The sequence below is a fragment of the Hypanus sabinus genome, chromosome 9 (genome assembly GCF_030144855.1).
Source record: "Hypanus sabinus isolate sHypSab1 chromosome 9, sHypSab1.hap1, whole genome shotgun sequence".
In the NCBI taxonomy this organism is placed as follows: Eukaryota; Metazoa; Chordata; class Chondrichthyes; order Myliobatiformes; family Dasyatidae; genus Hypanus; species Hypanus sabinus.
Genome location: NC_082714.1, coordinates 104,920,882 through 104,938,581, shown reverse-complemented (window position 1 = coordinate 104,938,581; position 17,700 = coordinate 104,920,882). Strand labels below are relative to the sequence as shown.

The 17,700-nt window shown below is 41.4% G+C and overlaps 1 protein-coding gene across 2 annotated transcripts in view; it reads right to left on the bottom strand.

The window, feature by feature from the left end:
* The window catches only part of nelfcd (negative elongation factor complex member C/D), a 100,668-nt gene that overhangs the window by 35,645 nt on the left and 47,323 nt on the right, over positions 1-17,700 (bottom strand). For both annotated transcript variants that reach the window (XM_059980357.1, XM_059980358.1), the window contains exons 8-9: positions 14,729-14,894; positions 11,603-11,737 (exon numbers count right to left, since the gene is read on the bottom strand). In XM_059980357.1, the coding sequence (XP_059836340.1) occupies positions 11,603-11,737; positions 14,729-14,894 (301 nt within the window). The remainder of the gene's footprint in view (positions 1-11,602; positions 11,738-14,728; positions 14,895-17,700) is intronic.

The following is a 17,700-nucleotide window of genomic DNA, read 5'->3' as shown; positions in this document are numbered from 1 at the left end:
TGAAGCAAAATAAAGATGAAATACTTATAACATCTCTATTTTATTTTCTATGATATTAATTATCTATCTTACTCACACCTCAACCTTTACTATGTGGTTAATATTCCTTAATAAATTCAATTTTATAGTTTGCACAGTCATCCTATTTCTTTAAGAGTTCTCTCTCTTTCTATCCTCTCACCTCAACACTCTTGGGCTATGCACTATTTTCCATCATTAATTGCTCACGTGGCTTTATTCATGTATGGAGCCTTTAGTTTGTCCCCGGAATACATTTTTGTTCTGTTGAATGGTGCCTTAAATCTTCACTATTGTCGATTGCCAAAAGTTCTCAACTTCTATTCTCTGTCCTCAAATTCAATGCCCTTGCATCATACTTCCATTCTTCTCATTCTCCTCACTATTATCTTCATGATCCCTTACTTCTCTTATCTGCTCCAGTTTATCCCCATTTCTAGACCCAACAGCCAAGCCTCCTTTCTTGTGCTTTTTCCAGTATTAGTCTGGAAAAGAGCCCTATATACATCAGAACTCTGTACACTTCTCCTTTAACCGCTACTTCTCATTAATATACTTGAAATTCTGAGTAGTTATTATCTTACATTCTTCACTCAGTTCCATAACTGTTACTCTCCAAGTCTCTTTTACATTTAGGCAGTTATAAACTCAATAGTTGATAGATCTTTTATTATGCAGAAATTGCAGAGAGATGCAGGCACAGAACAACATGGATATTAGCCTTTCCTCCACAAACTCTGTCTATACCTCTCATTGTCTCGGTTAAGCAGCCAAACTAATCAAAACAGTCTCATTCTTACCGCTCCACTCCCAGCCCATTGGGCAGAAGATACAGAAGACTGACAACCTGTACCACCTTGCTCAAGGACAGCTCCTATCCTGCTGTTATAAGACTATTGAACAATCTCCTAGATTCATGACCTCACAATCTTCTTCACAGTGACCTTACACCTTATTGTCTGCCTGCACTACACTTTATCTTTGAAGTTGTTACAACTTATTCCGAATTCTGCTATCCCTATTGATGCAAATTCTATCTTATAGTCATAGATTGGTACAACACGGAAAGAGATTCTTCAGCCCAACTAGTCCATGACAACACAGCACCTTCCTGAGATGAAACCCTCTGTTGGTTGGGGTCGATGACGGATGTTGCATCCTAGTTGTCTAAGTTATCGATAGCCAAGCCAGGGCAGTATGATATGGAGAATAAGCTGTGCTCCTACAGCAGGCTCCTCCTCTCCATACAGCTGACGAATCCAAAGGAATGGCAGAGGCCAATACAGTTCAGCTCCAGTGACATTGAAGGAGTTGCCAGCCAACGTAGGGCAGACTTAGGAACTCCAGTTCCAGCTCCAGACTTTTCCTCAGGGTTTCCTCCTGAACCTTCCCCGTGAGTGGGTACAGCCACAAGACCACAGAGGCTGAGATCTGAATGAGCTGCCAAGCATGGCCGATGAGCCCCATCTTCCCGGAGTGACTGGTTTTAAGGGACCTTTGCCCTTTCTCCTTCTCCAATCAGCAGAAATGGTTCCCCCCAGATTAGTAGCCAAGGCATATGTGAAGGCCAGGGGCTGGACTTGTTTGTCAAAGGCTATAGGAGATATTCACCATTGGGAGCATTTAATAGGTAGTGAGAGCTCATCCCCAATACATCCCCCACCCCCTGGCTATGACAACCTTAACAAACCACCTTCCCTCCTAGTCTCAGGCTACATCCACACTAGACCAGATAATTTTGAAAACGCCGGTTTCGCATAAAAACGATAGGCGCCCACACCATGCATTTTTAAGAATATCTCTGTCTACATTGAAACAGAGATTTTGGCGAATCTCCTCCTACTGTGCATGCACAGGACACATCTACTGAAAACAAGCGACATGTTTAGTGTCAAATCTCGCTGTAAACGTGCGCGTTTGTGTAGTTACAGGCTAGAAAAACTTAAAACGATGGACAGCTGTTGGCTCTCGCACAGGAGAACTTAAAACTAAAAAAAAAACAAATACTGGAGCGTACAGCGGCAACCGACAGGGACTTCACAGACAGATTGACCCGGCTGACGACGAACATTGAAAAACTGACTAACTCTGTTGCATTAATAAAGCACCTTGTTAAATGTATAAAACATGTCAGCATCAGTGTTATCTTGCATTTCCATACAATGTTACATTAGGCTGTTACACATCTATTGTCAGAGAAATACTTGCATAAATAGGTAAAACCACCTTCAAATGAACAAGGACAGAAAACTGAGCAAAGTGAGTATACTTATTTATTCAGTAAGCTATGGGTCAAAGTATTTGGTGAGTACATTTCTGGCGTCAGTTTCGTTGCCGGCTATTCAGAAATTGTTAGGTTGTGTTCAAGAAAACAATGAAATAGCGCGCTGCTGTCTGACAGCGTTTTCAGAAGTCTCCGGTTACCATGTCCACACTGATCTGCCCGAGCAGCGTTTTCAAAGGTACCCACCCTGGAAAGCGTTTCTGAAAAACTCTGGTTTCAGGGGATGAAAACGCCATTTTAGTGTGGACGGAGGGTAAAATTGAAGAGAAAAAGCTTTGGTTATGGATTTATCTGGCATCGTGTGGACATAGCCTCAGTTACCCATGTTCGGCCCAGAACCCTCCATGCTCCTCCCTCCATGAACCTATTCAAATGCATCATAAATGTTGCAAATGAATCCATCTCGAACATTTCCATTAACAGCCCAGTCCAGGTACCCACTACCTCCATTTAAAGAAGTTACATTTCTGCTCTCTTTTAAATCTTAACTTGTATCTAGGCCTTCTAGTTTTGTGTTCTCCAACCCTGGAAAGAATATGACCACCCAACTAGTCCAAACCCCACATGCGGTCAGCCCTCATTCCCTAATTCTCCTGTGCTTCAAGGGAAAAAAGATCCAGCGAGGCCAATCTCTCCCCGTAACACAGGCCCTAGAGTCGAGGTAGCATTCTCACAAGCCTCGTCTGCATCCTCTCCTTCTTGGCAACGTCTTTCCTATAACTACATAATTTTGTCTTCCTTATCTTACTTTTTTTAATATACATATTGTTTTTTTTGCACAATTTTAATCTATTCAATATACATATACCATAATTGATTTCCTTATTTATCTATTTTTATTTTACTTTTCTTCTTTTTCTATATTATGGTCACTTGGGTAAGAGTGACCATAATATGGTGGAATTCTTCATTAAGATGGAGAGTGACATAGTTAATTCAGAAACAAAAGTTCTGAGCTTAAAGAAGAGTAACTTGGCAGGCTTTATTAAAAACCCGTCTCCCTTTTTTTAACATTCGGCGTTTATTTAATATCTTATACTCACCTCCAACTGGGATACCTGAATGTGTTATTTCCCTTGATGCGGAGAAAGCATTTGATTGTATAGAGTAGAACTACCTTTTTGCAGTTTTAGGAAAATTTGACCTTGGCCAAAGTTTCATCTCTTGGATTCAATTGCTGTACCTGTGTCCTACTGCCTCTGTTTTAATTTTCAGAAATCCCAAGTATTTAATCTCAAACGTGGCACCCGTCAGGGATGCCCCGTAAGTCCCTTTCTCTTTGATTTGGCTATGGAACCTCTGGCGATAGCATTTCGAAACTGCCCTGAATTGACTGGGATTTGGAGAGGGGGTGTTGAGCATAAAGTTTCTCTCTATGCTGATGACTTATTACTCTTTCTCTCAAATCTGTCTACATTCTTACCTCTAATGTTTTCATTTCTTGACCAGTTTAGCCAGATCTCTGGCTATAAACTTAATTTACATAAGAGTGAACTTCTCCCAATTAATAAAGAAGCACAAGAACTAACATTTCGTGATCTCCCTTTTAAAGTAGTCCATAATCAATTTACTTATCTTGGAATTACAGTCACAAGGAAGTTTAAAGATCTCTTTCGTGAAAACTTTGCCAATCTTTCATATGCTATAAAACAGAGTCTGGTACAATGGTCACCTCTATCTATGTCTTTGGTAGGTGGTATTATTGTTGTTAAAATGTATGTTCTCCCCAAATTTTTATACCTATTTCAATCTATCCCAATTTTTATTCCTAAATCTTTTTTTGATTCCTTAGACTCTATTATTTTGTCATATCTGTGGCAGTATAAGCGCTCTAGAATTAATAAAATCCATCTCCAAAAATCTAAAAAAAGAGGGTGGCATGGCTTTACCTAACTTTCGTTTATATTATTGGGCAGCTAATATACATTGTGCTACCTTCTGGTCTTTCTTCCATGGCCAACCCAAGTGCCCTAACTGGGTGGCGATGGAGCTGAGCTCCACTAAAGAATTATCTATCTCTGCACTTCTTGGCTCTGCACTCCCTAGTAGTCTGCCCAGATCAATAGCTAATCTTCTTGTTAGACACACTTTGCGTATATGGGCTCAGATCAGGAAATGCTATGGTTTCCAGGGGTTTTCCGTTTCCAGCCCTGTTGCTCATAATCACCTTTTTTTACCTACTACATACGATTCAGCATTCCAGGTTTGGTATAGGAAGGGCATTAGACATTTTGAAGATCTTTTCATTGATAATCGCTTCGCTTCCTTTCAGCAGCTCTCTGTTAAGTTCAATCTGCCCAATGCTCATTTTTTCAGATATCTCCAAATCCGACACTTTATTGCTCCTTTAATTCCTAACTTTCCTGAAATGCCTGCAAAAAATGCTATGGACCTATTTCTTTCCATGAATCCACTAGGTCAAGGCTTAATATCAATTATCCGAGATAAACTAGCAGCCTTACGACGGGCCCCCATAGGTAAAATCAAAGGCCTGGGAGCAGGATTTAAATATCTCCGTATCTGAGGAGAGCTGGGATTCAGTTCTCAAATCGTTTAACTCAACCTCTCTTTGTGCTCGCCACTGCCTCTTACAGTTTAAGATTGTTCATAGAGCCCATATGTCTAAATCTAAACTATCTCGATTCTACCCTAGCGTTAGTCCGCTCTGTGATAAATGCAAGAAGGGCGTGGCCTCTCTCATCCAAATGTACTAGCTTGGAGAAATTCTGGAAAGATGTCTTCACTACGTTATCGTGTATTCTGAATCAGCACCTAGAACCAAACCCCTTAATTGCTCTGTTTGGTTTTTGGGGCGACAGATTTATGTCTGGGTCCGACCAAATGCCGAATATTATCCTTTGCCTCTCTCCTGGCTAGACGCTTGATCCTCCTCAGATGGAGAGATGTTGCCCCACCCACTCATGCTCAATGGCTTAACGACATTATGGCCTGCTTGGACCTCGAAAAAATTCATTATTCAGTTCTCAATTCGAATCAAAAGTTCCGTAAGGTCTGGGGACCTTTTATCGAGTACTTTCATAACCTTCCTTTTGTCTAGGGTTTTTTTTTCTTCTTTTCGGTCCCTTGCTTTCAGCTCCTTTTTTTTCTGGTAGAAGGCATTATTATCCTCTGTTGCTGAGTGTATTCACAGTCTGGGAGTTTGGCTGTCCTGATTTATACTCTCTATATTGTGTTGTGGTTGGTCTGGAGTTGCTGTTGTTTTTTCTTGTGTTGTGGGGCTTGGGGAGGACACTAAGCTTACTTGTCTTTAATTTAGGTGCTTCTTTTTTTGTTAAATTCTCTTCCTTTGTAGCATATTGTTATTGTATGCTTAATTTTGCACTGTTTTAATGTTCCTCATTGGGATTTGGGGTTTTTAATTTGTAAAATGTTTTGAAAAACTAATAAAAAAAATTTTAAAAAAAAGAAGGGTAACTTTGAAGGTTTGAGACGTGAATTAGCTAAGATAGACTGGCAAATGATACTTAAAGGGTTGACAGTGGATATGCAATGGCAAGCATTTAAAGATCGCATGGATGAACTACAACAATTGTTCATCCCAGTTTGGCAAAAGGATAAACCAGGGAAGGTAGTGCACCTGTGGCTGACAAGGGAAATTAGGGATAGTATCAAGTCCAAAGAAGAAACATAAATTAGCAAAAAAAAAGTGGCACACCTGAGGACTGGGAGAAATTCAGAGACCAGCAGAGGAGGACAAACGGCTTAATTAGGAAAGGGAGAAAGGATTATGAGAGAAAGCTGGCACGGAACATAAAAACTGACTGTAAAAACTTTTATAGATATGTGTAAAGAAAAAGATTGGTCAAGACAAATGTAGGTCCTTTACAGTCAGAAACAGGTGAATTGATCATGGGGAACTAAGACATGGCAGACCAATTGAATAACTACTTTGGTTCTGTCTTCACTAAGGTGGACATAAATAATTTTCCAGAAATAGTAAGGGACCGAGGGTCTAGTGAGATGGAGGAACTGAGGGAAATACATGTTAGTAGGGAAGTGGTGTTAGGTAAATTGAAGGGATTAAAGGCAGATAAATCCCCAGGGCCAGATGGTCTGCATCCCAGAGTGCTTAAGGAAGTAGCCCAAGAAATAGAGGATGCATTAGTGATAATTTTTCAAAACTCCTTAGATTCTGGATTAGTTCCTGAGGATTGGGGGGTGGCTAACGTAACCCCACTTTTTAAAAAAGGAGGGTGAGAGAAACCGGGGAATTATAGACCGGTTAGTCTGACATCAGTGGTGGGGAAAGTGCTAGAGTTGGTTATCAAAGATGTGATAACAGCACATTTGGAAAGAGGTGAAATCATTGGATAAAGTCAGCATGGATTTATGAAAGGAAAATCATGTCTGACGAATCTTATAGAATTTTTTGAAGATGTAACTAGTAGAGTGGATAGGGGAGAGCCAGTGGATGTGGTATATTTATATTTCCAAAAGGCTTTTGGCAAGGTCCCACACAGGAGATTAGTGTGCAAATTTAAAGCACACAGTATTGGGGGTATGGTATTGATGTGCATTGAGAATTGGTTGGCAGACAGGAAGCAAAGAGTGGGAGCAAACGTGACCTTTTCAGAATGGCAGGCAGTGACTAGTGGGGTACCGCAAGGCTCAGTGCTGGGACCCCGGTTGTTTACAATATATATTAATGATTTAGACGAGGGAATAAATGCAGCATCTCCAAGTTTGCGGATGACACGAAGCTGGGCGGTGGTGTTGGCTGTGAGGAGGATGCTAAGGGGATGCAGGGTGACTTGGATAGGTTAGGTGAGTGAGCAAATTCATGGCAGATGCAATTTAATGTGGATAAATGTGTGGTTATCCACTTTGGTTGCAAGAACAGGAAAACAGATTATTATCTGAACGGTGGCCGATTAGGAAAAGGGGAGATGCAACGAGACCTGGGTGTCATTGTACACCAGTCGTTGAAGGTGGGCATGCAGGTACAGCAGGCGGTGAAAAAGGCGAATGGTATGTTGGCATTCATAGCAAAAGGATTTGAGTACAGGAGCAGGGAGCTTCTACTGCAGTTGTACAAGGCCTTGGTGAGACCGCACCTAGAATATTGTGTGCAGGTTTGGTCCCCTAATCTGAGGAAAGACATTCTTACCATAGAGGGAGTACAGAGAAGGTTCACCAGATTGATTCCTGGGATGGCAGGACTTTCATATGAAGAAAGACTGGATCGACTAGGCTTATACTCACTGGAATTTAGAAGATTGAGGGGGGATCTTATTGAAACGTATAAAATTTTAAAGGGATTGGACAGGCCAGATGCAGGAGGATTGTTTCCGATGTTGGGGAAGTCCAGAACGAGGGGTCACAGTTTAAGGATAAAGGGGAGGCCTTTTAGGACCAAGATGAGGAAAAACTTCTTCACACAGAGAGTGGTGAATCTGTGGAATTCTCTGCCACAGGAAACAGTTGAGGCCGGTTCACTGTCTATATTTAAGAGGAAGTTAGATATGGCCCTTGTGGCTAAAGGGATCAGGGGGTAAGGAGAGAAAGCTTCAGTACAGGGTTCTGAGTTGGATGTTCAGCCATGATCATACTGAATGGCGGTGCAGGCTCGAAGGGCCGAAGGGCCTACTCCTGCACCTATTTTCTATGTTTCTATGTATTGCATTGAATTGCTGATGCTAAGTTAACAAATTTCACAACACATGCAGGCGATAATAAGCCTGATTTTGATTCTGATTATAGCTGAGTCCCTTTTCTTTTCTAATTACATTTTGTTATCTATAATTAATACCCTCATAGCACTGCCATACATCTTTTCCAAACATTCAGCATTCAATTACCAATCTTGATATCAGTCCTGGAAATTGTTAGGGATTACTCTGGAGTTATGAAATTGTGGATAGCAGATATTAATCAAAATTAATTCCAGTCCTCAGGAAATAAAACCTGTTCACGTTTTAACTTCAACTACTAGATCCTATCATTGGGTGTGGTACATTCTCATTCCATCCCATTGAAACTCCTCAGGGGAAAACAAGACATGAATGTTAATGTTAATCGGTGCTCATTAAAAACTCCAGGATGAGATCAGGCTAGGCATTATGTGATCATCTCCTCTGTTAACACATTGTTAAAGACAAATCCCTGCCACTTAATGCACAGTTCAAGACTGGTCTGTTTCGTCACTTAATACATGGTCTGTATACAATACTACAAGATATAGGAACAGAAGCAGGCCATTCGGCCCATTGAGTCTGCTCCGCCATTCAATCATGGACTGATCCAATTCTTCCAGTCATCCCCACTCCCCTGCCTCTCCCCATACCCTTTGATGCCCTAGCTAATCAAGCACCTATCTCTTACCTAAATGCACCCATGACTTGGCCTCCACAGCCGCTTTGTGGCAACAAATTCCACAGATTTACCACCTTCTCACTAAAGTAATTTCCCCGCATCTCTGTTCTAAATGGACATCCATCAATCCTGAAGTCATGCCCTCTTGTCCTAGATTCCCCTACCATGGGAAATAACCTTGCCATATCTAAGTTGTATCGGCTGTGTGGTGAAAAAAGCACCTCTTTCACCTCAGGCAGTTGAAGAAGTTTGGTATGGGTCCCCAAATCCTAAGGACTTTCTACAGGAGCACAATTGAGAGCATCCTGACTGGCTGCATCACTGCCTGGTATGGGAACTGTATTTCCCTCAATCGCAGGACTCTGCAGAGAATGGTGCAGACAGCCCAGCACATCTGTAGATGCAAACTTCCCACTATTCAGACATTTACAAAGACAGGTGTGTAAAACGGGTCCGAAGGATCATGGGGGACCCAAGTCACCCCCAACCACAAATTGTCCCAGCTGTTACCATCCAGGAAACAGTACCGCAGCACAAAAGTCAGGACTAACAGGCTCTGGGACAGCTTCTTCTACCAGGCCATTAATTCACACTGATACAATTGTATTTCTGCGCTATGTTGACGATCCTACTGTACATACTATTTATTACAAATTACTATAAATTGCACATTTAGACGGAGACATAACATACAGAGTTTTAACTCCTCACAAATGAGAAAGATGTAAGTAATAAAGTCAATTCAATTCAATTCAGACAACCATCCCTCATCACTCTATCAAGACAGGTTTTTTTTGGGTGTCTGGAGTTTGTACTTTCAGGCCGGCAACTAGTTCAAGTGTTCAGCTAATTTGGATGCCACCATTGCAAAAATGTTATTCTATGTAGTTACCTGTCTGTATTCAAAATGTTTAAAAGGTGGCAATTAAAGCCAGTGAAACTGTTTGTGTCCAAAAAGTAAGAGTATCAAGAGAGGAGAACTGGATTCTCTCCTGAAGATCTGCTGTACTGAACAAAAGTCCTTCATATCTCCCAGTTATCGTTTCAGTGTGGGTCAGTTTAGTAATAATCACAATCGCTGGGGGCTTGCCTGAAAGTTAAGTGACGAAACAGAACATTCTAAACTGCACATTAAGTAGCAGTGGCATGACTTCAACAATGTGTTAATACAGGAGATGGATTAACATCTCCTGGAGTTTTTAATGACCACCAAGTAAAATGAACATTCATCTATTGTCTTCCCGTGCTTAGCTTCAATGAGACAGAATGAGAATGTCTCCCATACAATGACTGGTTTCAAATACCTTAAAGTTAAATTGTGAACAGGTTTTCTCTCTCGTTTTCATTAATATAGTACAGGCAACCATGCTTCTCTTCAGCTTCTGTGTTTAGCTGTGTGAATTATTATTAAACTAAAAGCATCCCAGAAATAGCAAAAGATCCAGAGGCAAAAGTGAGAAGAAAGTAAAAACAATCACGATCAGCAGAAAAAAAGTAGCTGGCAAACTAACAGGACTCAGGGTAGAAAAGTCAAGGGTCTTAAAAATGGCTGCAAAGATAGTAATCTTCCAATGTATCCTAGGTTTGGCGCAGGTTTCAATTGATTGCTAAGCCACCAATACTGCACCTATTCCCACAAAAAGCATTCTACAAAACTTAAATTTTTGAGGCTGGAGCTTCAAACACAAGATATAAGATTGCGGAAGCTTGGAGATCGTTTGGGAGTTTCAGCGCTCTGCGGTCTCCAAGAGGATTCCAGGAGACAGAGACAGTTTGCATGAACTTCATGACAGGAAAGTAGCAGGAAGGGGTGCAAGCTGTTGTTCGACTCCATTTCACTGATTAAAGCTTCCATTGTTCGTTGACTAAAGTGACAAGGGAGATTGAAACATCAAGGTGAGAGCGGAGGGTGAGCGCCAGCTGCCTGTCTTTGATCACCCTGTATCAGAGAGAGAAAGGTCTGCTGCTGGCCCGGAAGTGCTCCCCAGATTTTTCTGTATTTCGGATGTGGACTTGGACTATAGCCTTTTCTCCTGTCTTATAATTTTTATATTCCATGTTTTTCATCCAATCTTTCTTATTTTTTGTGTGGGGAGGAGAGATTTGGGAGTTGATGTGCCTGTACTATTCTGTTTTTGTTCATTTTTTGTGCGGGAGGAGGGATTTAGGGGTTGATGTGCCTGTTCCGTTTTTGTATGAAGAGGGGAGATTTTGGAGGTTAATGATAGTGCTGCCTCTCTTTTCTTTCTTGGTTTCATGGCTACCTGGAGAAGAATTTCAAGTTGTATACTTTGATAATAAATGAACCTTTGAGATTGTACAAATATACTGGATAAAACACAACCTGAAGATGTACAACTGGATTTTCAAAAGGCATTTGGTAAGCTGTAGCGAAGAGTTACTCCACAAGAGGTCTTAGCATTGGCATTTCAGCACAGACAATTAACTGAATGACAGGGCAGGCTTGAGGACCTCCTCTTGGCTCCTACTCCTTTGTATTCTTGTGTAAATTTAAAACTTGACCTGTGTTTTTATATATAGGATAGTGGTTGCCTTCAAGTAATGGTATAATGAAAATTAACACTCCACCTGTTTTACAGACCAAGATGCAAATTCACTTCCACTGTGCTGATGTAAGTCGTATAATTTTCAAAACATAATAAATATTATTTGAAATCCTAAGTATTTTATAGAGAAAGCTACATAAAAAGGTGCATCAGGTATTATTTTTTTCTCTCTTACCAAATGAATAACAGAGTGAAGTCTCTAGGAGAACATAAGGAGTTGCACAGCCATGTTGGCAGCAATATGGATCGGCCGGGAATGAGCAATGCACGGTGCAGATTATGGCCACGGGATGATATAGACAAGATAATTAAACAGTGAACAATTATATTGTACGAACACAATACATACTTGGGCTTCTCAGCCCCACTCCGATGACCATATGTGAAATTTAAATCTAACCTTCTTCCATGACTCCACCACACTTGCTGCATAGGCTAGGATGTAGATATACTTGTGTTTATGCTCAGGATTGATCTTGGAACCCGGTTTGAAGAGAGATTGCATGAAAAGATCAAGGAAAGCCGGGACTCTAATCTGGAATGAGAAGGAAACATACACAGTTAGATACAGACATCTCTAGTAAAATAGAGTAAGTTCATAACAAATAATCTCAACAGAAAAAAGAGGAGGAATTTTACTGAAATTACTACTTTTTCTCAAAACAGATCACTGCAATTGATAGTCTGTAACTTCCCTTTTGGAGTGGAGCTTTTCAACTGGCTATATGACCTGGCATTTTTGCAGCGTGGCATGTATAAGCCAAATTGAGGCTGCAGATCGAGCCAGTGTTTGGCCACTGTTGGAATGGACTCGAAATGACCAAGCAGAGTCAAGACAAAAGGGCCTGGGCCCAAGAGCAAGGAACAAGCTGCTGCTAGTTAATTTAAGCACTGGGCCATATTGGAAAGGTTGGGTTGAGGTGGCAGGGCCAGGCCTGAGAGTGTATCAAAGCAGCAGGACTCAGGTCCAGGAGCGAGGAACAACCCAAGGTTTGACCCATTCAAGTGACCGGTCAGGTTGAAAAGGTCAGGGGAGGCTAACGATGGGCCAGGCTTCAGTTTCCTGCTCCACAAGGTTTATCCGTCTTTGCACTGAACTAAGACTGTAGTCTGCAACTGCTGGGCTCCTGGATCAGCTGTGACTGGCTTTGTGGCTGTGGGCTCACTTCTGTGAACTTCAGTTCTGAATGTTAGTTGCTTATTTTTATTGTTTGCACGATTTGTTCTTTTTCTGCATATTGGGTGTTTGATTGTCTTTTTTTAAAGGGTTCTATTAGATTTTTTTGTTTTGTGGCTGCCTGTACAGAGATAATCCCAAGGTTGTATAATGCATACACACTTTGATAATAAATGTACTTTGAACTTTGTTTTCAAACTGTTTTTTTAATCATTATGAAATGCAAGACAATGCCCATTTCTGTAAATGCACCCTCAAATTTGGCAAAACAAGCACAGCCAGAACCAAGGTTCTAAATTTGGATTTTGGAAAATTGGATAGAAATAATGTGAATGTTGTCAGTTTTAAAACAGTAGTTTAAAGAGAATATGTTCATCAGGTCAAAAATAAACTTCTGCTGGAAAATTAACATGGGACGTGAGTCTTCAGTTGGAAATAACACTCCATTCATAAGACCATAAGATACAGGAGCAAAATTAGGCCATTTGGTCCATTGAATCTCCTCTGCCATTTCATCATAGCTGATCCAATTTTCCTCTCAGCCCCAATCTCCTGCCTTCTCCCTGTATCCCTTCACGCCCTGACCAATCAAGAATCTATTAACCTCTACCATAAATATACATTGACCTCCACAGCTGCCAGTGGCAAAGAAATTTCTCTTCATCTCCATTCTAAAAGGACACCCTCTATTCTAAGGCTGTGTTCTCTGGTCTTAGGCCCTCCCACCATCGGAAACACCCTCTCCACATCCACTCTATCAAGACCTTTCACCATTCAGTAGGTTTCAATGATGTCACCCCTCACTCTTCTGAATTCTCGTGAATACAGGCCCAGAGCCATCAATCGCTCTTCATGTGACAAGCCATTCAATCCTGGAATCATTACCATGAACCTCCTTTCAACCCTCTCCAGTGTCAGCACACCCTTTCTAAGGGGACCAAAACTGCTCAAAATATTCCAAGTGAGGCCTCACCAGTGCTTTATAGTTTTAAAACTACATCCTTGCTTTTATATTCTAATCCTCTTGAAATTAATGCTAACATTGCATTTGCCTTCCTCACCACTGACTCAACCTGAAAATTAACCTTTAGGGAATCCTGCATACCCTTTGCAGCTCAGGTTTTTTTTTTGTATTTTCTCTCTGTTTAAAAAAGTCAAACCATTAATTTCTTCTACCAAACTGCATGACCATTAATTCCCAACAATGGATTCCACCTGCCATTTCATTGCCTATTCTCCTAATCAAAGTCAGTCCTCTGTAGCCTCTCAGTTTCCTCAAAACTACGTGCCCCTCCACCTATCTTCATATCATCTGCAAACTTCACAACAAAGCTATCAATCAATTCCATCATCCAAATCACTGACATATAACATAAAAGGAATCAGTCCCAACACTGATGTTGGTGGAACACTGGTGGAACACCACCAGTCATCAGCAGCCAACCAGAAAAGGTTGCCTTTATTCCCACTCATTGCCTCCTGCCAATCAGCCACTGCTTTATCCATGTTAGATTCTTTCCTGTAACAGCATGGGCTTGTTAAACAGCCTCATATGTGATTCCTTGTCAAAGGCCTTCTGAAAATCCAAGTACACAAGATCAACTGATTCTCTTTTGTCTATACAGTCGGCCCTTCACAAACTGTTCTGGCATCCCCTGCAACTCTAAGTTTAAACCCCACCGTGCAGCATTAACAAACCTTCCCGCTATGATATTAGTTCAAGTGCAAACTATCCCTTCTGTACAGGTCCCACCTACCCTGGAAGAGAGCCAATGATCTAAAAATCTTATACCCTCCCTCCTACACCAGCTCCCTAGCCATGTATTAAACTGTATAATCTTTCTAGTGCCAGCCTCACTAGCATGTGGTATGGGTAGCAATCTATAGATCAGTGAGGTCCTGCCCTTTAACTTAGCACCTAACTCCCTATGCAGAACCTCATCACTTGTCCTACCCATGTCATGGACCACGACTTCTGGTTGTTCACCTTCTCATTTAAGAATGGTGAAGACTCAATCCAAGATATCCCAGACTGTGGAATCCTGGAGGCAACATACCATCCAGGAATCTCATTCTTGCCCATTCCCCTAATGGATGCCCTATCACCACAGTGTGCCTCTTCTCTCCACTTCCCTTCTGGGCGCTGAGGCAGACCCAGTGCCAGAGATCCAACCACTGTGACTTTCCTGTTAGGTCAGAATTAGAATTTGTCCATTAATACGTAACTGCCCCCATAAACCAATAGCTCAAATAACCAGAATCCAATGTATTTGGGAAATTGAGGGGAGCCCAGTATTTGGAGGTTGGCTTTTTGTCTCAGTTAAACAAGTGCCTGCGAGCATTTCTTACCAGTTCTACAGGCGGTGGATCCATGCTTGTGAACATCTTGTATAACACTGTGATATCAGCAGGATTCAGTGCTCCTTTCGATAGCATGGCACCCAGTGCCTGACAAGCTCGGGGATAAGATGCAGCTGTGCCCAGCGCTAAAGTAATCTGACTGGCATCGTGACCTCTGTAGGAAGGTAGTACAAAGAGCATTAACTTTCCTTATGACTCGAAAGGGAACTGCGCAAAGGGCTATGAATTTTTGTTTGAAATCAAGCCGTTCAACACAACATAAGAACTATATGGACTGTGGAAGCTGGCTTTTATGTTGAGTTTACAGCAATTACATAAAGAATCTCATTATCCCAGCATTAGTGAAGTTAAAGTCAGCCAGTGCTTGTATTCTTGATCACTACCACTGTTGGAATAAGAATCAGAATCAGGCTTATTAACACTGACACTGAAGTATCATGACATATTGTCTTAATTTCCAAAAATTTACCAGTATGCATCTTTAATATATTCAGCAATTAAACCTAGAAGACAGCCTTGCATAAAGAACTCCAAAGATTCGCTATTCACATCAGTTCTTCTCATCTTTATTCTGAAAGGCCAACCTGCTCTTTTGAATGTGTGATTCCTAGATATTGTCCATCTCACCCAGGGAAAATATCAACTCCATATCTACTCTGTCAAGCTCCTAAGGAACTTTGTTCATTTCAATAAGATCATTCTTCTAAACTCAGTCTGCTTAAACTCTCCACTTTACTAAACCTGCTATCTAAAGAATCAATTTGGGAACTTCTGCTGTACTCCATCATCGCAGATATGCTCTCCTTTAGTTAAGAAGGTCAGACCCAAACACAAGTTTCACATCCAATCACACCCCAAAGGCCAACTGTGCATAGAGCTATGGTAATCTGAAGTAAAGGGCACCTTACTGTTTATTGTCACTAGTCATGATACCACAGTTATTGTTTTGACAGAATTTTTTTTTAAAAATAACAGAAGGGCATACTTTTTAAACGATAAGAGTTCAGACAGAACTGGGTATTCATGTAAAAAATTAACATGCAGATAACAGTAATCAGTCAGCAAGATAACAGTAGGGGGTTGTATATGTGTGACATTGATCATAAATTCATTTTGAACTTTGATGCAAAGCACAGCAGAACTTCTGGGATAAGACAAATCCAAACATTCAAAATGTGGGACCACGTTCAGCTCTATCAAACTTTTCAGATTCAGTAATTGCACCAGCATCTATCCACAGACAAATTTCTGCTCACAAGTTTAATCCAGCTACATCAGGAACCCTCAGCAGACTAACTAAAGGTACCTTCAACAGTGATATCACTGTTGAACCTCAGTCCAGCGGCCAGCATCATCAAAAATCCCACGCAGCCCTTACATTCTCTCTTCTCCCACTCCCTCCCATCGGGCAGAAGATACACAAGTCCGAAAGCATCCATTGCCAAACTCAAGGTCAGCCTCCTCCCATTGTTAAAGACTACTGACCAAATGGCCTCCTAGTCCTCTTGGACTCTTGACCTCACAACCGACCCTGTTGTGACCTTGCAATTTACTGTCTACCTGCACTACACATTCTCAGTCCGTAATACATTTTTTTATGGATGCCATGGTGGCGTAGTGGTTAGCATGATCCTATTACAGCTCGTGGCATTCTGTAGTTCGGAATTCAATGCCGGGGCCATTTTGTAAGGAGTCTCTGTACGCCTTCCCTGTGGACTGCATGGGCTTTCGCCGCATCCTCCAATTCCCTCCCATAGTCCTTAGGTTAATTGGTCATTGTCCCATGATTAGGTTGGAGTTAATCAGGTTTGATGGGGGTTGCTGGGGCGACGTGGCTCAAAGGGCTGTAAGGGCCTATACCGCTAAATCAAGTAAATTTTACACTGTCATTGTTTTACCTCAATGCACCTTTGTAACAAATTGATCGTATGGATGATATGCAAAGCAAGCTTTTCACAGTATTCAAATACATGTGACAAAAACAAACCAATTTTTTAATTCATCCAGTGGCACTAACCAATAATCTGCTCACCAAGGCTGACTTTGGGTTTCACCAGGATTACACGTGCCCAGACTTCACTAAAATCAGAAATGAAGAGCTGAATTCCAGAGGAGAGGGCACAGTGACTGCCCTTAATAAGAGCTTTTGACTGTGTAGCATCAACAGGAGCCCTGCGCAGACTGAAGTCAACAGGCATCAAGGGGACAACTTTCCAATGGTTTAAGTTGTGCATCACACAAAGGCTGTTACTGATTAGTTTTATTTGTCGCATGTACATTGAAACGTACAAAGAAATGCATTGTTTGTATCAAATCAAATTGGAGAGGACTACGCTGGGTAGCCCTCAGGTGTGACCACAATTTTGGCACCAACTTAGCATCCCCAAAACTTAATAATTCTTCCAAACCACCACTTCAAAAGTTTCTTATGAGCACATGTCCTAGGCTTGACCATTTGTGGCTCCTTCGGTCATAACTAACCTTTCTTCAGAAGGTAAGAAATGGTGACGTTTGCCATGTATTGTGCTGCTTTGCGTACTGAGGAATTGCATGCAGAATTAAGCATAGCTTAATTTCACTTAGTAAATGAAGCAGCTCAAGCTTGCGTACAGCAAGTCCTTAAGTGGCAAGTAACGGTCTACGTTGGTGCCAAGATTGTGGCAACACCTGCGGGCTACCCAACACGATCCTCACCGATTTGACGCAAGTAAGGCATTCTTTGTGCATTTCAACGAACGTAAGGTGTCTGGCAATGTCCTCCTCTAACAAGAGTCTAACCACCTATCCTTGACAATCAGTGGCATTACTACTGTTGAGTTAATATTCTGGGGTATCACCACTGACCAGAAAGCCACAGGTACTAACCATGGTTATGCAGCTGGGTGTCCTGAGCAAGTAACCCAACCTCTAATGCCACAGATTTTTCCACCATTTACAAGACAGAAGCCAAGAACATTGTA